This window comes from Diabrotica virgifera, chromosome 8 (assembly GCF_917563875.1).
Source record: "Diabrotica virgifera virgifera chromosome 8, PGI_DIABVI_V3a".
Classification (NCBI taxonomy): Eukaryota; Metazoa; Arthropoda; class Insecta; order Coleoptera; family Chrysomelidae; genus Diabrotica; species Diabrotica virgifera.
Window position 1 is genome coordinate 27577698 of NC_065450.1, and position 27396 is coordinate 27605093.

At 32.5% G+C, this 27396-nt stretch overlaps 1 protein-coding gene across 2 annotated transcripts in view; it reads left to right on the forward strand.

Annotated features, from left to right (window-relative positions):
• LOC114338442 (1-phosphatidylinositol 4,5-bisphosphate phosphodiesterase classes I and II) overlaps window positions 1–27396 on the forward strand; it is a 591824-nt gene that overhangs the window by 311758 nt on the left and 252670 nt on the right. For both annotated transcript variants that reach the window (XM_050659889.1, XM_050659890.1), the window contains exon 2: window positions 26820–26966. In XM_050659889.1, the coding sequence (XP_050515846.1) occupies window positions 26820–26966 (147 nt within the window). The remainder of the gene's footprint in view (window positions 1–26819; window positions 26967–27396) is intronic.

Here is a 27396-nt window from a genome sequence, read left to right on the forward strand (position 1 = left end):
TTAGGAATCTCCATTATGTAATTTTTAAATAATACATAATTCTTAGGAAATGAAAGGTATTATACAAATGTGTTAAAAAATACTACCTACTGAAATTTTTTGATGGCAATAAATAATGATGAATTGGTTTATCGAATTTATTTTGTAAAATATGTCATTTGGATATTTTTTTAAACTCGATAGATCCTAGGGACATGTCGGTAGATCGGTAGGATCATCACTTTTGGGAGTTTTGGGAATATCCCAATTGACAACGCAATATACACCGACGCCGTCTACAACGAGCGACGAATCAGAGATGCCAGATTGGGGTACTTTCGCCCATTTTTAGGGTAATTTGAAAGCACATGGGAAAATTTTTATAGGTTGAATTGGTTGGGGAATTTTTCGGGAGGAAAATTGAGCAAACTGAATTGCAATATAAATGTATTGTTATGATCTGCTTTTTATTAATTATATATTAATTATTATTTATCTGATTAATTATTTAATTGTCGCAAATCATACATAAAAATGAATAAAAAATCTAAGGGTGCCTTTTTATACTATAAAAAAAATCTAAATTATCTCACGTTATACTTATCTTCTCTCGTGGGTTCAGTATCTCTTAGTTGATCCTAATCGGGATAAAATAGGGAAAAGAAATAAAGCAAAATATTAAAATAAACATACAGAATTGTCTTTTATTTGTCAAAATCAATACTCTAAACTCTATCAAATCTAAAACCTGTGGACACAGATGTCTGAATGAAATCTTTACCACTTAAATTTATTATAGTTAAAAAAAAACAATTTATCGGTTTGTTCCCGATGACTTTGGTAAAACAAACTAAACAAAACAAATTTATGTATTCGCAAGATTAGCTATACTTCCTATTTACTTTTAGAAATATTGGAATTTTAATTCATATGCCTTTTACTCAAAATTTTAGTTTCCGAACATAAAAATATCTTTCACATAAGTTGACTGACCTTTTGCTTCACTCACTCTGATGTCTTCTCGTGACCCAAAACAGCTCTCCCTCGTTGACTATGTTAAAGGCTACTCATCAAAGCCCTCTCCGTTCTCCAGCTTCAAAACTATCAGCATACCAGCACCAATTCTCCAACAAGCCGGGCCTCTTTTGACACGTACTCGATTCAAACAAAACTCCAAAAATTCTCTGCTCTCCTTCTCACAATAATACAGAATCAAAGAGGTATTTCGTCTCAATTTGATCTGTCTCTCGTTCCACTTTTCAACACTATTCTCCACTATCAAACAGCCACTGGTATCTGCTAACTATCTATCCACTAAAACGTCGAACCGGTCCTCAGCGATGCCAAAAACATAATGACTTCCCCTTCAAACTCTCTTAATCATTCAAACTACTTTTCCCCTTCCACGTTGCCAAGAACCTGAAACATCGACTTTTCCATTCGACAAACAAAACAGTCACCCTCAAAACCATTCCGACCATCCTAATTACCTTCTGAGAACTATACAATATTTACTCGTGTTGAAACAAAGATACTAAAATTCCAAACTTTCTCCTAAAACCACTTTTCTAGAAATTGATAATTACCTCTACCCTAAACAATCTTTTTCCATTTTAAATCAAAATACATCGTTATTTTCACTTTAATTATTCACAAAAGTCTTTAATGGTTAATCGGAAAGCTCATTAAAAAAAGAAATCCACTTACATCCAAACTAAATTCTAATAAATATTTACAGATCAATATACAGGGTGTATCAAATTTATGTGCCCGCGTTATTAAAAAAAATTAATTTAATTTTAATTTTGCCTTTGATTGATAAAATTGAAAACACAATATTATGTAACACATAACATTATATTAACATTATAACCTATCGAGTATTTGCTTCTGATTAAAAAAACCGAAAAATGGTTTTTGGAACAACCGCTTTTTTTGACCAGTTATAACCGCCAGGTTAAACCGTAAGTAAAAAACCGGTATAACCGAAAACCGGTTTTTTGTTCAACAACCGCCATCCCTACCTTGGTTGTTACAAATACAGTTCGCTGGAATAAGTTTTACCCCCCTTATTAACTTATTTATTTTTAGCACATAAGAAAAACGCTCGGATAGGTCGATTTTTAAAATAATCATAGTATATTATAGCGTAAATGTTTCGAACTTTACGCGATCCCTCTTCTTCAGGTGACAGGCACAACTTTGATTTTTTTAAATAGGAAAGTAAGTACATCATGTGACACCTCATTTAAAGGCTTTTTTCTACAACCGTGTTAAAAATGCAATTTTTAGAACTCCATACGTGCGTTAAAAATGCTACTTTAAGGCAGGGCCGGTTTTAGGGTTCTGAGCGCCCCTGGCAAAATAAAATTTGGCGCCCCTTCATATAAGAATATACAAATTTACTGCAAATATAAAAAAAATAGGAAAAAATCAAAATTTTACCATAAAGAACTATGTAAAAATATATTTATTTAAAAAATAGTAGGATAGTTATTACTTACAACTTATCCAACATAGAGCATAGCATAGCGAGCACATTTTAAGTTCAAGCGACGAAGAAGCGAGGTAAAAGATAAATGCACATTATCAACAACCAGTAAAAAATGTGTATAAATAACTATTTAGATGGAAAATAAGCCACAATTAAATTGAAAAAAATAATTTCATTATCGTTTCGACGCCCAAATCGGGTGCCGTTGTCAAAATACTACTAAATTAAACAAAAATGTTGTTGCTTAGTAAAAAATTCGTCTAATAATTTATTTAATCTGACTCATTTATATCATTTAGTGTGTATAAATCTTCTACAAGACCAAAAAACATGTTGATTGTGCGCAAGATATAGCTGCATCCCCAATAACTAAATTGAGGGAGTGGCATCCACTTAGCATAAAATAACATGCGGATATTCTTTGCAAACGCGAGCTTGTACATCTTTATTTTTTCTCTTCCTTTTAGAGCCGTTGTGATATCCTTGGCCTTACAATAATCTATGCAAATTCAAATAAAATCATTCATTATTTTTTTTTATTATCTCATGAGCTTTTTATTATCTCTATGACTCGATACCTATAGAACCAAGCTATGGTTTTAGGTATCGAGTTACTAGGACAAACAATATGCTGCATACTAAAATTAAACCCGGTACTGTGGGATAAGAACATCAGTATAAAAACAAAAAGAAGAATATAATATAACACCATGACAAAAAGTATTCTGAATAATGGGTGTGAAAATTGAATAAAAAATACGAAAACCAAATGCAAAATAAGAGCAACAGAGATCGAATACCTAAGTAGAAGCTGTAGAAGGGATAGAATAAATAACATAGAGATTAAGAAAATAATGGTAATGAATTCAAGGGATAATAGACAACATAGAACAAAAGAGATTAACCTGGTACGGACATGGCAGAAGAGCAGACCAAAATCGTTGATAAACAGAATAACAGATTGGAGCCCGATAGGAAGAAGGAAGAGAGACAGACCCCGAAAATCTTTTAGAGATAAAATGGACGAAGCAATATTAGAAAAGAAACCTGCAGGACTGGAAAAACAGAAAGAACTGAAAATAACGGTCAAGTGAAATAATACAGGAAAAACTATGGAAATCCAGGGTGGTCAAGAAAAAACAGGATGTTTCTAAATAAATGCAACAAACTTTAAAGGGTAATTCTATATGAAAAAATAATGACAGTTTGCTCTATAAGCGTATGTCAGCAAATACTTCGTTTCCGAGATATGGGGTGTTGACATTTTTCTTACAAACTGACGATTTCTTTATTGTTCTAAAACCGGTTCAGATATGCAAATGAAATTTGATGTGTTTTAAGAGGTAATTATTGCGCATTTTTTGACATAAAATTAATAATTTTATATCTACTGTTGAAATGGTGTGAATTTTTTTAAAGAAAAACATAGTACGCCACTGAGATATTTCAAATAACAAATCATTTTGGAATTACTCGTTCAATTTATGATATATACAAAAATCTATTATTCCTTTTTTTCATACGTCGTTCGTGCCGTTTTTATGCAAAAAGTGAAACATCTTAACGCGTACAAAGTATTCGAAATAAATTTCTATATATTCATATTATGAAAAAGAACTTGTCAATTCTAATTCATATAGATATACCTGGTTTGTTTTTTTTTATTTCAAATTACACACCCACGGACACACGACAATGTTGATAAAGCAAAGTTTACAGAACAGGAAGACAAAACTATCTAACCATTGAGGCTATAATGACAAGTAGCAGTATAATAATATTACTGACTATTCATAAATTTGTTGATACTTCGTAAATCTGATCTTCGTGTATTTTAAGTATGTATGTATAACATTGTAATACCATAAAAGTGATAGGTATTACCTGACAAAAATGACCTTTAAAAGCCATAACAATTTTTAGGTTGCATTATTTTTATTAGAGAATTTTTGTGAGCTAGAAATAGTTTTCTTATTGTTACAATTATTTAATATTAATTGTCTTAGGAGTAATCTTAGCCCAAAGATAATCTATAAAGTCCAAAAAAATAGTGAATGTAAAAAATATTATATTTTTTTTTGTTTAGCTAATGCCTCGACAACTAATGGCCATTGGCATGGTAGGTACGGTAATTTTGAACAGTTAGGTACCTAGTGTCATGTGTAAGTAGTGTGGGTGTTGAGTAAGTGGCTTGTTACTTTGCAATGTCGACGTCATTGTCTTTGCAAAGAGACGCTAATTGTATCCGAACGTCTGCGGTCCCTCCGGTGAGAACCGATCCCACGAGGACAGAAACTATATTCATTCATTAATTTATAATAAATGAAAAATTTCCGACCCTGGTGAGATTCGAACCCACAACCTTTCGGATTTTTTCGATCCAAAGGCAAGCGCTCTTACCACTGAGCCACGGAGGGGGGTAAATATTATATTTATATATCAGCGTCTCTCAAAATTTGGCGCCCCCAAATTCTGGCGCCCCGGGCGGTCGCCCGGCTCGCCCGCCCCTTTATCCGGCGCTGCTTTAAGGCACTAGTGCTTTAAAATTTTTATGGCACTGCAATTCGTATTGATCGTATAGGCAATTTTGATGTAATGTCAAAAAAATATAAAAATGGAATGTCAGTCAAGTTCAAGTAAAAGTTTTTGTAGATATTGTCCTGTAATTACGTTTGTAGAAAAAATATTGCATGATATGCGTGTTAAAAAGTGCATTTTTAAGGCACTCATGTGAATTGCAGAACTCGCTGTCGCTCATTCTGCAAACTTTCACATGCGTGCCTTAAACGTGTACTTTTAACACTTATATCATAAATAACTATTGAAATACTGATTACAAAAATTTATAGTATTTTAAGCCTTTCTGAGAGCATATGCGCAAAAATTTCGCTCGAATTATTTTTAAATGCGTTCATTTTTTTCGAATACTGAGAAAACCTTAAGTATTTTAAAAAAATTTAAACGCAGAAAGAAATATTACTGTATTGTCCATGGTCGAAAGTCCTTGAGAACTACTATAATATTTATTTTAATAAGTCACAGGGGTGAAAAAAAATAGTCTGATTTTTAATTTTAAATATATATTACAAAAGAAACTTTTTGTTCATTATAAGGGACTTTCTGCCCTCGGGAATAATGTAGTCTTCTATTTTGCGTTTAAATATTTTAAAAATACCTATTAGTTATCTCAGGATTCGAAAAAAATTAATGCGTTTAAAAAGAACTCGACCGAAATTTTGCGCCTACGCTCTCAAAAAGGATTAAAGTATTAAACATTTTTGTACTGTTTGAATTTATGCGACGATTGACGATCCACTGTTTTAAAGATTGGTTGAACAGATGTTGCCAGTTGTATGGTCCTCACTATGTGTATCGTAAGTTATTCAACAGGGCATAGAATATACATGGTTAGAAAATATACGCCAAAGTCAGCGCCTCTATGCGGAAAATCTCTGAACTAAAAATTGATGTGGACCATACAAAGTGAGGTCCCACTTTTTTTTGTAAAAAAACAGTGTTTGCTATCAGTACATGTCTACGAAAAAGTCTTACATTGATTGACTAAGTGAGGTCCGTATACTGGACCTCACTTTGTACAGGACCTCACTTCAACCGCAGTTTCTTTTGATATGTGGCTCACTTCATACGCTGGGAGTAAATATATATATATATATATATATATATATATATTCGGTTATATATCGAATATATAATCACTATATATATATATATATATATATATATATATATATATATATATATATATATATATATATATATATATATATATAGTGATTTTTTGAATAACGGCAATTCGGTCAGATGAAATAAAACTCTATTTGTTCTAGGTCTCAATATTTCGTCACTATTTGGTGACTTCTTCAGGAGAAAACTGTAAATTTATTAAGATTAGATATGGACAAAAGACAAAACATTTCATTACTTACAACTATAAGAGTGATAATTTAAATTCGTTTAACATAGTATATTGAACATTGACTTGAGAAATGACTGATGTTATTTTGACATATATTTCGGAGTTATGGTAACTGCAATATATTTTATGTTAATAGAATATTGTCTAATATTGAAAAAAATTTTTAGTGAATACGTCAAAGTAAACAAGAGAAAGTATTTGCGAAATTTTAAGGTGGAAAGGTAATAGTAGACAAATGAAAAAGGACTTGAAGTATTTTAAATTGACTATAAAATGTAATCGATGGTACGTAATGAGTTACTGTAAGACTGGTATTCAGAACTTGAATAAAAATAAGGTAGATTCATTGTTAGTAGATTAATTGAGTAATTTGTTTGTATTTTTTAAATTTTGGGAAAGAATGTTATGAATTACTCAGAATATTACAGTAGATATTACTCAAATGGTTAGTGTCAGTCTTATAATTAATTAATTCTGGAGTTTTGTTAATATGTACCATCTCAAGGAAGAGTCGTTTTTTATAGTTGTCAACTTGTTCCAAAATTTTTACATTATTAAAATCAAATTTATGTCCTGTATTTAAGTGGTGATCTACTAAGGCACAACAGTTTTTTTGATGTTGCAGTCACTTTTATGTTGAGTGACGCGTTGCTTAAGCCACTGTTTACTTTGACCAATATAACAACCTTGACATTCAATGCAATTTATTTTGTAAATTATGTTGCTCTTTAATGTATTTGGAGTATTAGCTTTAGATTTTGAGAACAACATTGAATTTCTAAATTCAATGTTGTTCTCAAAATCTTTCTCTTGTTTACTTTGACGTATTCACTAAAAATTTTTTTCAATATTAGACAATATTCTATTAACATAAAATATATTGCAGTTACCATAACTCCGAAATATATGTCAAAATAACATCAGTCATTTCTCAAGTCAATGTTCAATATAATATGTTAAACGAATTTAAATTATCACTCTTATAGTTGTAAGTAATGAAATGTTTTGTCTTTTGTCCATATCTAATCTTAATAAATTTACAGTTTTCTCCTGAAGAAGTCACCAAATAGTGACGAAATATTGAGACCTAGAACAAATAGAGTTTTATTTCATCTGACCGAATTGCCGTTATTCAAAAAATCACTATTTAACACAGTACGGTCGAAAATATTTGTACAATATATATATATATATATATATATATATATATATATATATATATATATATATACCCCTAAAAAATATGCCCTGTTGTACCTATCAAGTCCTATAGCTGACTTATGGGTGGTCAAAAGTCACAAACTACACCGGTTCTGAATCGGCCCTGACCCCCTCTTCAAACACAAAAAAAAATTCAGATCGGTTTAACTTTTCCACATACATACATACATATCGACAAACATTTTCCCTTTTTTAAATGAAAATTGAGTCATATTACTGAGCTCGGTAACTTTTAAATGGTATAACCGATTTTCAAAATTAGACATGCGTTACGAAGGTATTGATCAGTACTATCAGAAGTCGCAAAGGTAGGAGTTAAATTTTCGAAGTTTTTGGGAGTTTTGGGGACGAGAACGAAAAACAGACCCTAAATTATGGGAAGGGCCGTAAAATCCACACCCGCGGACCAAAATGGATGGCTGATATAATGGGTGAGTCTTTTCCTGAACTGTAAGATGGGAGTTGGCCCAATTTTCAATTCAGTCAGATTTATAAAATCGAAAATTTCGTGTATATATAGTGTCGCGTGTAGGGGAGTGTGGATGTGCGCCACTGGCGAGAACTGCCGTTCTCTGGTAACAAGAGAGTAAGAATAAATTGACAATAATGCGACAGTTTATCGAAAATTTGTTGTCTGGCAATAGACACGAGAGCCCGCAGGGCTCGTGTGGCTATTGCCCAATGACAACAAATTTGAGAAAAAACGAAGTATTATTTTCTTATTTATTTTTATTGTCGTGTGATATTCGTAAGATTATTTTTTAATACTTACATATAAAATTCAAGTCTTTGTATAAAAACAGTCAGTGACATTGTTCCCAATTAATGTGACACGCATTTTTTAACTTGTCAAAGTGAAAAGCACAGTTTAGCAAATATTTAGATGAAGATATTAATAAAATATTAGTTAATTTATTTATAAATACAGTTTTATTCATGAAATAATCTTACCCAAGTAAATCAAGCGCTGAAATGTGCGTATTTGTGTTCTCCTCGCGACAAGTTGACATTAGATGCAGAACTAAAAGTATATTATGGATATTTTCTTAAATGTGACAGTTGTCAAAACCGCAGAATCTCATATGAATAAAATAATCAGTAGTAATTGCACGAGAACTCTAAAATTATCGATTTCTACGCTCTGAGCTTCGCTGGTGGCGCTCCTGACGGATTACTAATTAAACTTTCACCGGTAATTTTTAAATTTATTATTTAATTGTTATCGCTTAATATTTACAACGCAAAAAAGTAATTAAATTGTAATCGATTTTTTCAAGATTTTGCTAATCATTTTGACGTTCTATTGATAAAATATGAATTTCTTACTTCGGATACTTTCACAATTATCGTGTAGATGGCGCTAAGATTAATATATTAATTTATAATTACATATTACGGAACATTAAAAAAACTTAAATTCAGTATTTAAAACGTAAGTATATTTAAGGTAAAAATATATACCACAGCTTTGACCAACTAATATTTTTTATAATTAATGTTTTTAATTTTAATTTTAAATTAATCACTTTGACATTTATGTCAAATTTCCGGTAAACGTTTACAGACTTGTCACTACTGGCGCTCGCGAATTTGTAAATATCCCCTCTACGTACGAGCTCACAGCGTATATCTCAATGGCATCACAATGGCAAAACAAATCGATAATTTATAAGCTCGAGAGTAATTCGGTAAGATTACTTCATGAATAAAACTATCATGAAATTATCAAAAATTGTTGCTGTAATTTTTATTTCTCTAGATTTATATTGATCAGAATCTTTTTGAATTAAATAATCTCTACGTTAACTATTAAAATAATTGGTGGCTCGTATTGGGACCGTGCAAGTTCGGCAAAGCGACACCTATTTCTACGCTCTGCAACTTTATTCGCACTTTTAATTATATTGGCCAATTATATTAGTCCTGGTTACTTGATAATTGTCAAGGCCATAGTCCAAAAAAAAATAAGAAGAAAAAATAAGATTCAGGTTATGTTATTAAAACGTAAACAATTGTATGTAGTAAATAAAATTAGTTATTAAAATGCAGTACTGCAAGCAAAATACAATTAATTAAATTTACCTTTATATAATAATTGCATATCATATCAATATTGTGGAGCCACATATAATTTTTCTTCTTCAATGACAGTAGATATGAAATGTACGTCAATTTGACAATTTCAATTGACAATATGAATTATTTAAGAAAGTTGCAATATTTCTCCGCTATTTGCGCACGATCGTTTCTCAATTCCCTTCCAAGTACTTGCACACCGCGAATAACCCGCATTGTGGGGCAACAGGAGTCAAATCCATTTTTATTTATTTTTTTAATAAATGCTATTATAGTTAGATTTAATTAGAAAATGTCACATATAACAAAAACATGCATGTAAACCTTCCCATATATATATTTAAATTTGTTTGAAGGCTATTATACCCTATTTTTAAACTAGAAGGAGTAAACTCAAAAGACAGATTCACACCCAATAATGTCACTGAAAAAAATCACCAGATTTACCTTTTTTTTTGTTGACCATGTCGGGCTTCGACGGTAATTCAGTAATCAGTATCGGACAACTTATAAGATTATTAACACTAAACTTCGCTAAAGAGTCCTAAAACAACAGTTTTTTTTATTTAAACATCTAAAAATTAAAGGAATGACAGAGAAGACACACAATGTCGCTGATATAACTTAATTAACTTATGAATTTTAAATGTTTGCGAGTGGCCATAGTTGCCGAGCACGTTAATGTAAAATAAAGAATTTTAAATGTCAATATTGTCAAAATTTCATAAATGTCAATATGTAGTGTCAAAATTTCATAATTCTTCTTCTTCTTTTTCTTTTATATAGGCAGTGCTTTCTTCAACAGTTGAATTCGTGCAGTAATCTTTGTAGGTCATCTTCGCACTCTGCTACTAACACGGTGTCATCAGCGTAACAGAGTATTTTTTATCTCTCTATCGCTCTTTTGAACACTCTTTTTATCTTCACTTGTTTTATTATTGCATCCAACATTATGTTAAACAGAGGGCTTAGTGAATCTCCTTGCTTAATTGCTGTGTTGTTGACTTTCATTTCTACTTTATTTCTTACATATATGTTTTCTATCAGTTTTATGATATTCAGTGGTAAATTTTTGTCACATATATAGTGGGATTATCACATCTTTTGATTGTATTGTATAAAATGCTTTCTCTATGAATTAGAAAATGGCTGGCTTGTTATATTCTAATGTCTAAATATTCTATATTTTAATTTCATAATCTATTCTAGTAAACTTGCCTGCGGTTGGACCAATTACAAACAAGCATTACAGGGCGGTAAATTTGAAGTGCTCCTCCTAGTATAAAAACAAGGTATAGTATGGTTTAAGAACATTATTTTATTTGGTCGCTCCCATTTCCCCATCTCCCCTACTTGGTCCTACTTAAAATATAGAGCGAATCCATTTTTTGCTTTACGTCATGTCAAGTTAAACATCAGACAAGTATTCAATACCGCATTGTTTCGGTAAAAATAGAGATCCCGCCTCGAGGTTTAAAATCTTTTCACGAACGAGGCACATTTGGTAGTCATTTCCAAAGATTAAAAGTACATCTACGTCAACCAAAGGACAAAAAGTCAAAATGAAAAAAGTGACGTTAACGCCACGATAATAATAAAAGTGACATGTTTACATTCCTCGGCCGACTAAACAGTGAATTAAAAATGGAACAAGCATTTATAATCGCATTAAATGAGGGGGAATCATGCAGAGATATGTAGGTTCGTTTTAAAAAAATTTCAGTATAAAAACTATCGTTAAGGTATTCAACAATACAGCATCAATAATTTTAATCACATTTATTTAAGTTCTTGAAGTAAAATTAATTAATTAACTTAATTAAAATTAATTAATTCACAAATTAATTACCAAGAGTTAATAAACAAATTTGTTAATTAATGCCTTAATAAGATTAATAAATTAAATAATAAATAATAATAAATTAAATTTAATAAGTAAGAATTAATTAAAACCATTAATTAATAATTAATTTTTTGTTAGTTATAAAACTTAATTAAAAACAAATTTAATTAATTAATTTTGTAATTAATTAATTTGTTAATTCATTAATTTTACTTAAACAACATGTGTTAATTAGTTAATTTTAATATTTGTTAATTAACTTTAAATAATTAATTAACTTTTGTTAATTAACAGAATAATTAAAAAATTACCAACTAATGACAGTAACTAATTTTTAGTTAATTAATTAACTTAATTAATTAAAAACTAATTATTGTCATTAATTGGTAATAATTTTTTTGTATATTAAAAAAAATTTTGTGGTAATTATTCTGTTAATTAACAAAGCATAATTAGCAAATATTAAAATTAATTAAAGTAACAAAAGTTCTCGAAATAAAATTAGTGCCATAAAGTCTAAATCAAAAGTAAATTACATTGAGATATATTTATTAAATAAAATTTAAGAACGTGAGCAACAAGGCAAAAAGTTGGCATGGATTCAAAACCGTTTTGGAATAATTGTATGAAATAGTAGATAAATTAGCAAAAATCGCGGTGATAAGGACTATTAACCTATTATTTTTGTAGTCTACAGATATAGAATCCGACATATTCAACGAGCTTAAGAAAGAATAAAAAAAGTATATTTAAGAATATAAAATAGAGGCACATTTGTTAGTCCTTTCCAAAGATTAAAAGTACATTTTCTACCAAAGCACAAAAATTCAAAATGAAAAAAACTGACGCTAACGCCACGATAATAATAAAAGTGACATGTTTACATTCCCCCGCCGACTAAACAGTGAATTAAAAATGGAACAAGCATTTATAAACACATGAAATGGGGGGAATCATCTAGAGATTGTAGGTAATTTATTTTAAGGTTCGTTTCAAACAAAGGTGAGTATAAAAATTATGGTTAACATATTCAACAAGAGAGCATGAATAATTTTATTCGCATTTATTTAAGTTTTTTAAATAAAATTAATTAATTAACTTAAATAAAATAATTCACAAATTAATTAATTAACAAAAGTTAATAATCCAAAAAGAAAAACCGTTTTCAATTTCGTTGCAACACGAAACTCAGCCGCATCATTATTCCAGTTCAATCAGAGAGTGCAGCAAGCACCTCTACTGGTTTCGAAACTTATTAGTCTCTCATTAGGAGGCACATATGCTGCTCTTTCTGACCCAACTAGGACAAATCCCGGCGTGCAGTCACGGATTGCAACGAACGAAATGACAGGGATGCCCTAGCGGCAACTGCTAGCAAAAGACTATGTTTTCAATCTAATAGCACATAAAACAACACCAAAAAATGTTACTCTACATCCTATCAGATTGAAAACAATGGGAACCTTCTCTGGTAACACCTCCGAGGTTTCTACAATTTGCAAGCCATAACGGGTGCTGAGACTAAGGAAGATGAGGCAATATTACAATTTATAATTCACGTCCCATCTGCTCAGCGCGGTAAAGTTTAAACGAGAATGATTCCCTTCGTACTTCAATCAGAGTAAACATGTAAATCAAAAATAAATAACCATTTTCAATTGATGTCATTCGTAAATTTTACGAATGACCCGTATTCTAGGGTTAAATAAAATATTTTAATTTACAAATTAATTAATTAACAAAAGTTAATTATCAAAAATGAATAATAATTTTCAATTTCATTGCAACACGAAACTACAGCCGCATCATTATTCCAGTTCAATCAGAGAGTGCAGCAAGCACCTCTACCAGTTTTGAAACTTATTAGTATCTCAGGCACATAATATGCTGCTCTCTCTGACCCAATTTGTTAATAATTAATTTATTAACTTTAACTAATTAGATATGTGATAATTAATCAGTACCATTAATTATTAATTATTTTTTTGTTAATTAACAAAAGTTAATACAAAAATAAATTTAGTTAATTAATTTCTTAATTAATTAATTTTTTTTTCATATTTTTAGAGGTGGATGGGAAATCTTCTTAAGATACCGGTCTTATGCCTGGTTATGTGGGATTCCCTTGCCGCCGCTGAGATGGCTGCACAGCCCACCACGTGTGGTACGCTGAACCGCAATCCCCGCCGGGGCAAGAACCTATCCACTAAAAACCCTCCGTCCTCTCAACCAAACATACTTGTGATCTGGGAATGCAGGCCGGGATCCGCTCTGGTGAGGGTATATCTGCGACACTGCATCCGCCTCACGTCTCATTTAAATATCTACAGTGTTACATTTATATACATACACAGCTCGACTTAAATACCACATATATACACATATATACACATACATTCCCATATACACATATATATTTTTTTTATGGGCGTTGTTGTCTTCCTTCAGTCTCCTTGGATTTTGTCTCACGAACGCATGGGTCCTTGCCCACGTACCTTCATCCTCACACATCCTCGCAATCATATCACTCACAGAGTCAAAACGAACACCATTCCTTCTCTCCAATTGTAATCTATCCACACTCCATCTTGCACATTCCAGCAACGTATGTGACACGGTGTCGACCAAACCACAGTAACGGCAGTTTTCTGTAGCTGCTTTCTTGAACCTGAAGAGATACGAACGGAAACAACCGTGACCGGTGAGCACCTGCGTCAGGAAATAGTCCAAGCGCCGGTGCATACATTCGAGCCACGTCTTCAGGTCCGGTATAAGTGATCTGGTCCACTGCGCCACATACGCAATTGCCTCCCATTCAATTTGCCACATCCGTATGGATGTGGCTCTCTCTTCGTCTTGCACTCTCGGTCGGACCGTTGTCCCCAGTACGATAAAATAAACGAGCCCTCTCGGAAGCCAAGATGTGAGAGGGTACGCAGCCGGTGATGGCCCACAATGCTGCCGCAGACACAGTCCTGTAGGCGCTTGCCACACGTAAGAGACTTGCTCTGTCTGTGCGCGGCAAGAGCCTCCGGTAGGACGATATTTCTACCGCCTCACTCCAGACTGGGGCCGCGTAAAGAAGAACAGACTGTACCACACCGTGTAAAGCCCTCCTCCTCTCAGATTTGGGCCCGCCAATGTTGGGCATTATCCACCCCAACGCGGCCGCTCTCTGCGTGGCAGTGCGCGTCACCACCCGCAGGTGCTCGCCCCAGCTCCCATTCGTGTGGAGAGTCACTCCCAGATACTTAACACACTTTTTCGGGATGATCTCTGCTCCTCCACACTCAAATATGACGTTATCGCGTTTCCGTGGTCCCTTGAGAATCACTGCCTCGGTCTTCTCCCCAGCTAGTTTCAGACCGCGCTGATACATCCAATCTTCCACGAGGTCACATGCTCTCTGTGCTTTGTACAGAAGTTCATCCGTATCCCGCGCTTCCACCAGCAACGCAAGGTCATCCGCGAACGCGAAAGGAGTAACCCCCTCACCGTATTCGAGACGCAAAACCCCGTCATATGCCAGGTTCCACAGCGTCGGGCCAAGGACGGACCCCTGCGACATCCCAGCCGTGACATCCACAATTACTCCTCTCTCAACAACAATTCTCCTGTCGGATAGATAGTCCGAAACCAGGTTCCTCAAATAACCAGGAAAGTTCCTATCCTCAATCGCTCTCATTACTGTACTCCATTGAAGTGAATTGAAGGCGTTTCTAACGTCGAGCAGGAGCAAGGCGGCCCATTTCTGGTCGCGGGCCTCCGTATTCAACGTTCGGTGCAACCCCAACACAGCATCAGTCGTACTAACATTCTTCCGGAATCCATACTGTCTGGGGGATAAGCCTCCAGACCTCTCAATCGCTTCATTAATCCTCTCACGCAACATTCTCTCAAACAGTTTACAAATACACGAGAGGGGGCAAATAGGTCGATACTTTTCCTCTCCTTTAGGGAGGAGTATTAATTTTGATGTTTTCCAGTCCTTGGGAAATGTCTGTTCAGCGAGTACAGCGTTCATATGGCCCAGAAGCCATGCCGGCTCCAGTAAACCCAGACGTTTAACCGCCTCAGGCGGTATCCCATCTAGGCCCGGGGCCTTGCGGAACTTAAGAGTCCCCAACGCTTCAACGAGTTCGTCTAGGGAGAAGGGCGCAGCCCGCTCAACAGACCCATCCCTCCGCGCTCCATGCCATTCGCCAGACGGGAAGAGCACTCGTGTTACCGATAGCTTCTTATCCAACGGCATTTCGTAAAGAGGGTATGCGCCGAAACGCTTCATTACAATTTTATACCCTTGTCCCCATACGTCCTCGTCCAGCTCGTCACACAGACCCCTCCAACATTCTTTTTTTCTAGAGCGTATCAACCTATTCAGCTCCCTCTTCTGTGCACGATATTCATTTTCCATTTGTAGCACTTCATCAGCGTTTGCTCTACGTTTCCTTGCACGCTGTACCCTTCGACGCAGTGCCACACATTCCGACCTACCATTCGCAATCTCAGCATTCCACCAGTAAGGCATTATCCTTACCCTCTGTGGAGCTACCTTACTGGTCCTCATTGCACTTTTCACAACTTGTTCTAGTCCCTCTAATTAATTAATTTTACTTAATAACATGTGACAATTAGTTAATTTTAATATGTGATAATTAACTTTTGTTGATTAACAGAATAATTAAAAAAATACCAATTAACATACAATTAACGGACATATTCAAAGAGCTTAAGAAAGAATGAAAAAAAGTATATTTAAGAATATAAACTAGAGGCACATATTTAGTAGTCATTTCCAAAGATTAAAAGTGCATCTACGTCGTCAAAAGCACAATAAGTCAAAATGTAAAAAACCGGCGTTTTAACGCCACGATAATAATAAAAGTGACATGTTTACATTCCCCGGCCAACTAAACAGTGGATTAATAATGTAACAAGCATTTATAAACGCATTAAATGAGAGGGAATCATCCAGAGTTTGTAAGTAGATTTATTTACACATTAGTACATTTATTTAAGTTCTTTAAGTAAAATTATGTAATTAAATTAATTAAAATTATCTAATTAACAAAAGTTAATAAATGAATGAATTAATTAATTCACATTAATTAATTCACAGAAGTTAATAAATTAATCCGGTAATTAATTAAGTTTACTTAAAAAAATTTTGATAATTAATTAATTTTAATATTTGTTTATTAACTTTAATTAATTAACTTTTGTTAAATAATATAATACTTAACAAAAAAATTAATTACCTATTAATGACACTAATTAATTATTGATTAATTGAGGAGATTAATCAATTAACAAATTCATTAATTAAACAAAGTTAATTTTTTGTTAATTATTATGTTAATTAACAAACGTTACCAAATTACCAAATATTAAAATTAATATAATTAACAAACGTTGTGTAAAATTAGTGCCATAAATCCTAAATCAAAAATAAATTAGTTATAATAAATAAGTAAATAAAGTAAAGAACTTGAGTTGGAGTGAAAGAAATGAAATAGTAGATGAATTGGCAAAAATCGCGGTGACATAAGGACTAATAACATAACCTATTATTTTTGTAGTTTACAGATGTAGAATCGGACATATTCAAAAAGCTTAATAAACAATGGAAAGAAAAGTATGAAAACAAAGTAGAGGCACATTATTTAGTAGTCATTTCCAAAGATTAAAAGTACATCTACGTCTACCAATGCACAAAAAGTCAAAATGAAAAAGCTGACAGTAACGTCACAATAATAATAAAAGTGACATGTTTTCATTCCCTGGCCGACTAAACAGTGAATTAAAAATGGAACAAGCATTTACAAACGCATTCAATAAGAGGGAAGCATCCAAAGATTGTAAGTAAATTATTGTCCGTTTCAAAAAAATATGAGTATAAAAACTATCGTCAAGATATTCACTAATAGAGAATTTTAACTACATTTATTTAAGTATTTAAATAAAATTATTAATTAACTAACTTAATTCAAATTAACTAATTCACAAATTAATTAATTAACAAAAATTAATACATTGACGTGCATCAGAAACAAGACCTAATGCAGACACAACATAAAGACTACTGGAAACTGCAGAGATGAGAGTACTGAGAAGAGTTACAGGAAATACGCTGAGAGATCGAACGACCCGTGTTGAGCTGCCCCCCCCCCACTTGCAAAAATTAAAAAACAAATAGCCCTGATTTATGAGCTATTTATGAGCTCTCATATTCCGCAAATTAAAAATTTTGAGCTCGTTCCACTGAGCAATAATTTAATATCAGCCCCCCCCCCCCCCCCACTACTTCAAAATAGGAACATTGAATCGATTGTTGCGGCAGAATTACGAGCTATTTATGAGCTCTTCAAATGATATAGTTTCGATTTTTGAGCTCATCCCCTTCACCCCCAAACAACCCTTTAATTGATTTAACTTAAGAGAAAAATGCTGAGAAAACTTAAAATATATCGTATTGCGGATATAATTCCTACAGCTTATATATTCTAAGAATAAACTATTAAATCACGTGCATTTCGATTATTGAGCTACAACCCCTTCGCAAGAAAACTACCCCATCTTCCCGGCTTAAGAGGAAGTTGTACTTAAAATACATTAAATTAATTATTTGGCGACTACATATCATTTAATAATTTATAAGCTCCCAAATTACGCGCATTTAGATCAGTAAATTGCAGTTTATTTTGTATAGTGCAGTCGCTGAAGGTAAAAATCAACGATTACCTTCAATTTCGGTGAACCTTCATCGATTTTCACGAAAATTGGTCAATGGTTAGAGGAAACCTCAAGAAACAAAGGTGACATGGTACCACCTGGCGCCTTTACCCTGAGGGTGGATACCGCCCCTTCTCGGGGGTGAAAATTATTTTATAAAAAATAACTGCACAAATCAATAACAGGACAAATTATAAGCAACATTTGTTATATAGTTATTAAAATAAGTCAATACTTTTTAAGTTATTAAAGGTCAAAGATTTTAATTATTCGTGAGAAAAATGCATGTTTTGAAGCGGTTTTTCGTAAATCACTGAAAAACTGTAAGTTTTTACAAAAAAGTTAATAGTAGTTTAATTCGTATAGCTTATATTCTAAGAATAAACTCTTAAATCACGCGCATTTCGACTATTGAGCTTCATCCCCTTCGCAAGAAAACCCTCCCTTATTTCCGGCTTAAGAGAGAGTAGTATGTACTTAAAATAATTTAAATTAATTATTTGGCGACTACATATCGTTTAATAATTTATGAGCTCGCAAAATATACGCATCTCAATTATTGAATTGCAATTTTCTTTCTATAGTGCAATCACTGAAGGTAAAAATCAACTATGGCCTTCGATTTCGGTAAATCTCTATTCATTTTCACGAAAATTGGTGAGCGGATAAAGGATACCTCAAGAAACAAAACTAACAATAACAACTTGCGGTTTTAGCCTGGGGTATATGTCACCCCTTCTTCTGTTAATTTAAAGTAACTTATAGGTAATTAAATGTATATTTTTTCTGCGACTATTCAAATCTAAGGATTCAAGCTTAAATAACGGGAAAGAAATGCATTTTATATATAACACTTACTAAATACTTGTCAAAGTACATATGTACTTAGAAATACCTAGGTATCAAATGAGCTCCAGAAAAAGTTGATAGCATCAAAATTTATACTCCAAAAATTTTTCCAAAAAAAAATGAATTTTTTTTAATAACTCGGTTATATTTTATGATATCAGGCACATCCAACTATTTGAAAGGTAATTTCAAGAGCTATAAAACTGTATTACATTTAATCTTTCAAATACTTTATTTTTTATGATAATAGTAAGGGGCTCCTGTTACATTGTTCTCGTAGTAAAATTTAGGCTTAAACGTTTCTATCTTCCTTATTTTGATTCATACAGAAATCAAAAGACAAGTAAAATTTTTGCTAATAAAAAAAACTCAAATTTCGTTACCTATCATTTTTTACGTGTATCGAGTATTGTTGGAGTTATTATATCAAAAGCAAATAATTTACGAAAATTTGAAAAATTTTGATTTTTTTAAATCATATTTAAAATAATAACTCCAACAATACTTAACTTTACTTTAAGTACAACTCTCTCAAGCCGGAAATATGGGATGGTTTTTATGAAAAGCGGTTGTAGCTCAATAGTCGAAATGAGCGTGATTTAAGAGTTTATTCTTAGAATATAAGTTATACGAATTAAACTGCTATTAACTCTTTTCTAAAAACTTAAAAAAAACAGTTTTTCAGTGATTTACAAAAAACCGCTTAAAAACATATGCATTTTTCTCACGAATAATTAAAATCTTTGATCTTTAATAACTTAAAAGTAAATTGACTTATTTTAATAACGTTATATACCAAATGTTGCCTATAATTTGTCCTTTTATTGATTTGTGCAGTTATTTTTCATAAAATAATTTTCACACCCGAGAAGAGGCGGTATCCACCCTCAGGGTAAAGGCGCAAGGTGGTACCATGTCACCTTTGTTTCTTGAGGTATCCTCTAACCATTGACCAATTTTTGTGAAAATCGATGAAGGTTCACCGAAATTGAAGGTAATCGTTGATTTTTACCTTCAGTGACTGCACTATACAAAATAAACTGCAATTTACTGATCTAAATGCGCGTAATTTGGGAGCTCATAAATTATTAAAAATATGTAGTCGCCAAATAATTAATTTAATGCATTTTAAGTACAATTTTCTCTTAAGCCGGGAAGATGGGGTAGTTTTCTTGCGAAGGGGTTGTAGCTCAATAATCGAAATGCACGTGATTTAATAGTTTATTCTTAGAATATATAAGCTATAGGAATTATATCCGCAATACGATATATTTTAAGTTTTCTCGGCATTTTTCTCTAAAGTTAAATCAATTAAAGGGTTGTTTGGGGGTGAAGAGGATGAGCTCAAAAATCGAAACTATCTCATTTCAAGAGCTCATAAATAGCTCGTAATTCTGCCGCAAAAATCGATTCAATATTTCAGCCCCTCCCACTAAAATATTAAATTCTTGCTCAGTGGAACGAGCTCAAAATTTTTAATTTGCGGAATATGAGAGCTCATAAATAGCTCATAAATCAGGGCTATTTGTTTTTTAATTTTTGCAATTGGGGGGGGGGGGGGATTGCAGCTCAACACGGGTGATCGAAAGTGGAGTAAACACATTAGAAGATAAAAAACATAGTGTATAAACAAATGGACACCAAATAGAAAAATAATGGAATAACCACATAAGCAGAATGGGTGAGACACGTTTGGTTAAAATAGCAAGAGATAAATCACCAATCAGTAGAAGAAGTATCGGCCGATTGCGCAAGAGATGGAGTAACAACGTTCAATAGAGATCAATCCGCCAATGAACAAGCAGAATTGCTTATAAAGAGGAAGAAGAAGAAGAATATATCAAGTCCTAAGTTTTAAAACTTCTGAATAAATGGGGAATGGATCGATTTTTTTGCACCTGAGTATAAAATATCTAAAACCTTTCAGAAACCAATTACGCAATTAAAAAACTTTTGTACTTTTAAAAACTAAAAACCATCTTCGAGAATGGTAAACTTTGGAACTAAATTAAAAAATATCCAGACTAAATCACAAAATATTAAATAACAGCTGCCCGGAAAGCCAATGTATAAATTTGTAATTGGACTAGAAGTCTCGGTAAATAAGGTGTGCGAAGCACATTAAAAGTTCAGTAAACGATCTAAACTTTTCGAACTTTTGGATCAGAACAGTCAAGAGAAATTACGACTTTCATCTAATAAGTAAAACAGTAATGAAATAGTTGCTTTCTCATTTATATTTTTAGCATTTCTTAATAAAGACAGATCGGAAGTGAATGAAGTAGATTAATGTCTATTAAAATCAATTTGAGAGAGTGGTTTGGCTGTACCACTAACGAATTGTTCAAAATAGCAGTAAATAAAATTAGAATCGCCCTAATGATATCCAATCTCCGATAGGAGAGGCACTCAAAGAAGAAGAAGAAAAACAATAGTTTTAAAAATCATGTATTAGAAGGTAGTTCCCACTTTAAAAATAATACCGGCTTTAAATTGAATATTTAAATTAAATATTTAAATATCAACACAGCATTCCACAAGGACTTTTTTAAACATATCTAGCATGAATTATATGCCAAAGATTGTTCAGACTATAGGACAATATCACTAATGCAGGCCGCACATCAAAGAAACATGAAACGTAAATTACGTTTCATGGAAATAAACCACTGCTAAACAAATATATGTCCGGCTATTTATGAAACTCTCCGAAAATAAAAATGTGTCATGAGCATGAATCACACTCGTTTCATTGGTAGGCGGACTTTGAGATTTGTTTAGCAGTGTTTTCTTTTCATGAAACATGTTTTTCGTTTCATGTTTCATGTTTTTCGTTTCATGTTTCTTTGGTGTGCGGCTTGGCTTATAAGCCATACCCTCAAAATATTTCTAAAGGTGATTCATGGAAGATTATACAGAAAGCTAGAAAATGATATGGATGATACCCATTTTGGGTTCCGCAAAGGACTTGGAACAAGAGAGGCATTGTTTGCATTTAATGTCCTCTCTCAAAGATGCTTAGATATGAACCTGGATATTTATTCCTGTTTCATCGACTTCGAAAAAGCGTTCGACAGAGTCAGACATGAAAAACTAATAGAATTATTGAAAAACAGGGATATAGACAGACGAGACTTACGAATTATCATCAATCTGTATTGGAATCAAAAGGCCAATATAAAGATAGACGAATAAGAGTCCGAGAATATTGATATAAAGAGAGGGGTAAGACAGCGATAGCGGAACTAAGTGATGGAATCTCTATAAACGGAAGAATAGTAAATAACATAAGATTCGCTGATGACACTGTTATAATGGCAGACACCCTGGAGTTGCTCCAAGAATTGTTAAATAGAATTAACAATTATTGCATTCGATATGGACTCAAAATAAACAAGAGAAAAACTAAATTTATGATTGTCTCAAAAACACAACATGGAAATGAAAGGTTAATACTAGAGCAAGCCCAAATAGAAAAAGTAAAGACATACAAATATCTGGGAACCTGGGTTGATGACAAAAATGACCAAAGCAAAGAAATTAAAGTCCGAATTGAAACTGCAAGGCAAGCATTTATAAAAATGAAGACACTGCTTACAAACAAAGACCTTCAGTTGCCTCTCAGATTGAGGGCTCTAAGATGCTACATATTTTCTATATTACTATACGGAATGGAAGCTTGGACATTGAAAAGGCAACACATAAGAAAAATAGAAGCGTTCGAAATGTGGTGTTACAGAAGAATGTTGAGAATTCAGTGGGTTCAAAGGATTACCAATGTTGAAGTGCTACGACGTTTAAATAAGGAGTTAGAAATTATGAACAGTATAAAAACAAGAAAACTAGAATATTTGGGTCACGTTACCAGAGGAGAGAAATATGAGCTGCTGAGAGTTATTATGCAAGGAAGGATCCAAGGAAGAAGAAGCATAGGAAGAAGACGCATCTCGTGGCTGAGGAACCTTAGAGAGTGGTTTAACTGTAGTTCATTACAACTGTTCAGAGCAGCAGCCAACAAAGTGACCATAGCCATTATGATATCCAACCTCCACTAGGAGATGGAACTTTAAGAAGAAGAAGCATGAATGAAAAAATTTAGTTTTTGAGAAATCCTGAAAATTGTATATGGTCTTTTGAAGTGACGGAGAAGATGGGTTCGTAGTTAAAATTAAACTCATGTGGAAAACACATCATGGTAGTTCAGAGAGATAAGAAAAAAATAACCTGTAGGTGACACAACCCCCTGCAGGCCGAAAACAATTTTTTTGAGAAGTATGGACTCCTATAATAAGAACCTATATGTTTCCTGCAGCCGATTTTGTTCATATAATTATTTATTAACAAATGAAGATCAAAAAGCCCTAAATTTTCGATTTTTTCGTCTATTATCAAAACGTAAAGCACTTGAAACAAATTTGAGAGTAAGAAACTTATAATTATAAAAACCTTCAATATGGCGTTCTACGAATATGTCTATCCTTATTTGTTGCTTAGAAAATTGCAAAATATGTCATAAATTTTGGCTTTTTATAAATATTCATAGCTTGTTTAAAAATAAAGCTAGAACCTTTTTATTACAAGGAAAGCTGAGAATTGCGGTGCTTAAATTATACTCTAAATTTTTAAGCGATTGATTTACTTTAAAATTTATTTAATTTGTTTATCACAAATTAATTTTTTTTGCAACAATGTAACTCAGAAAATTATACTGTTATAGTAATACTACGAATAGTTTATGACAGAAGAAGATATATATTACTAATTTTATTTAAAAAAATTGACAAACAATTATTTTAAATATTGCAAAATTATTTTGCAAGAACATATCAATTTTTTGCTTATAAACAATAAGAATAATTTTTTAACCATTACCCGTAGAAAAATTATTTTTCATATTTAGAAAGAAGGATTTTTTTACCAATTCAAAAAAAAACAAATGTCCTAGGACAATTGAGGCGCTCAGAGCAACAGTGGCCTAATTCCCAAAAACGCAGTTTCGAGTCTGTAGACCCAGTACCAGCAAAGTTGTAGCTAATGAAAAGTAGGTTCTTATTCGTCAAATTCCAAATCGAATATTTCATCGAGAAATTACCAAAAAACGGAACACTTTTCGGGGAACACCCATTTCAACTTTTTTAAATTGTTTAAAAAGGTTTGTTTTCGTTTTTTAAAAAAAACTTCTAAAATTAAAAGTAAGTGAGTTATGCTCAAAATATTGTTGGTATCTTTTATTTTTTGGTGAAATGAATCGCGAAAAGCACCCCCTAATTAGCATATCAAATAAAATTAATCGTTACCGCTTCACAAGTTACTTTTCTTATTTATTCTTTATACGATCTGTAAGTCTCAGTGGTTCAAAGTGCTTATTTTTGAAAAGGCTGTAGTTAAAATGGCTTGAACGAGTCACTAATCCCGAGTGAATGCAAACTTTGAACAGCCATATCATAACCGATTTTTGTCTAACAGGAAAACAAAAAGTCCAAAATATTTAGAAAAGAAAAACGTACATTTTATTACTTTTTGAGATTTTTGAAATTACCAATAATTTTTCAGTTATTTTGAAAAGAGCATTATTTTCAAGATTAAAAATTTTAAAAATTTTATTTTAAAACCACTTTTTTCCAGAAATAAGTACGTTGAATTGATGAAACTTACAGATCAATAGACACAACATAAATAAAGCAACATGTGAAGCGGTAACGATTAATTCTATTTAAGTTGGTAAAAAGGGGGCGATTTTCCCGATTTTTTTATGCTAAATCAAAACGGACCAACTGTATTTTGAACGTAACTTGCTCACATTTGATGCTAGAATATATTTTTTAAATGGTCATAAAGATTTTTAAACTCTTTAAAAGAGTCATAATGAGTTTTTTCCAAAAAGTACTTCATATTTTGGTTAGTTCACGTTGAAATATATTTATTTGAAGTTTGGCGAATATGAACCTAATTTTCTTTAGCTATAACTCTGCTTCTACTAGGTCTAGAGACTTCATGTATACACCATTTTTTTCACTTTTTTACAAGCTATACTTTTGCTAACAATGGTTTTTTTCGATAAAATATTTACTTTTAAAATTATTTGCGAAAAGTTGTCTAAAAACGTGTTTGTTTTGTTGAAAAATGAACATATTCAGTCGCAAATAACTCGAAAAGTATTGACTTAGAGAAAAAACTGTATAGAATAAAAGTTGCTTAGAATTAGTCATTTTATCGAATTTCGGACTTATTTTGAACATATGTTTTTCGCCCCCGAAAAGGAGTGAAACTCACCCCCAGGGCAAAAGCACATCGGCACAATATCACTTTTTTTCTTTGACATGTTGGCTATTCGTATGCCAAATTTTATGTCAATCCAAACGGTTCTTTAAATTTACAGCAAAAACCGTCAAATAATATACAATGAGTAACTTTGTGCAAACAAATACTTTCGCTAACGGGGGCGACGATACAGCCTGGACTATAGCGCTAATTATTAATAATTAAAAATAACAGCGTTGTAATAAAATAATCACAAAGTTTCTTCAGGATCTTGAAGGAGCGGATTTAGACTTTGATTAGACTTTCATAATATAATTTTTTCTACAACCGTGTTAAAAATGCAATTGTTAGCACTCCATACGAGCGTTAAAAATGCGAGTTTAAGCTTTAAAATTTTTATGGCACTGCAATTCGTATTGACCGTATAGGCAATTTTGATGTAATGTCAAAAAAATATAAAAATGGAATGTCAGTCAAGTTCAAGTAAAAGTTTTTGTAGATATTGTCCTGTAATTATGTTTGTAGAAAAAATTTTGTATGATATGCGTGTTAGAAAGTACATTTTTAAGTCACTTATTCGAATTGCAGAACTCGCTATCGCTCATTCTGCAAACTTTCACATGCGTTCCTTAAACGTGTACTTTTAACACTTATATCATAAATAACTATTTAGACAATATCTACAAAAACTTTTACTTGAACTTGACTGACATTCCAATTTTATATTTTTTTGACATTACATCAAAATTGAATATACGGTCAATACGAACTGCAGTGCCTTAACATTTTTTAAAGCACTAGTGCCTAAAATAGCATCTTTAACGCTCATATGGAGTTCTAAAAATTGCATTTTTAACACGGTTGTAGAAAATAACTATTTAATCGATTTATTAAGCCTCGAAAATGGCTATTTTCGAATTTTTCAAATTTTAAATCGCGTATAACTCGACAGCAATCAATTTTAGAGAAAAATCACAAGAGACCTTCTTTGCTCAGAATAACCCAAGTTATCTAAAATGGTATCTATTGTTAGAAATGCAAAAATAATTTTTGTGAATTTGTTTAAAAAAAAATTTTTAAACAATTTTTCCACCACGGCACCTCCACAGCACCCGGTGGATTTGTTTTAAGGACTTATTTTCGAGTAAGTTTGTGCAAAAAATAGAATTGGAATAATTTCGCTAACGGGGGCTAAGATTCAACCCGCTCTAAGAGTCCTATTCTGTTTCTCGAAGTCCATCGATGTTTTATAACGAATTCAATCAATATGCATAGATTTTCTATGTGGAATCTCCAAGAATATGTTTGTCTTCTTATCTATGAAATAGGCGTGGATATAATTTTTTGCCGACAATTGTCAATTGAGACTGTTTTTTTAATTTCAAAACTATTTACTTTTTTTGTTTATTTATACCTTTTTTTTACAGGATTCTTGTGTTGGAACTCCAGTAACATTAAGAGTAGATCCCCATGGATTTTATCTATACTGGGTGGACCAGAACCATGAAATGGACCTACTGGACATCGCCATTATTCGTGATACAAGAACAGGGCGCTATGCAAAAATACCTAAGGTAAGACAACTCGTTAAAACAATATTATGCGTATAATTTTATGAAAGAGTGAGCAAATTTAAATACCTGCGAACGTGGCTTTTTGAAGACTGGGCATCGGACAGGGAAGTATAATGTCGCATTGAGCAAGCTCGACATGCTTTCGTAAAATTCAGGAAGTTCAAAGTTCGATCTTCAACTGAGACTAAGGTTTACTAAAGGGTAAGAACAGAACGAGTGGGTCGAGGTGGAGGTGTAGGTCGCGGTGGATGCTACTAGTTAAGTCGCGGTCGATGTCGACAGCACATACCAAGGAGGTCATCTGCGCTGTCAGTCGAGCTAGAACCACTATCAAGTGAAGTAGTTTAGTGAAATTTGAATGACAAAAAGACTGTGCTTTTGCGATGTTGTGTCAGTCAAGTGATGATAGTGATGAAATGTCAGCTGTAAA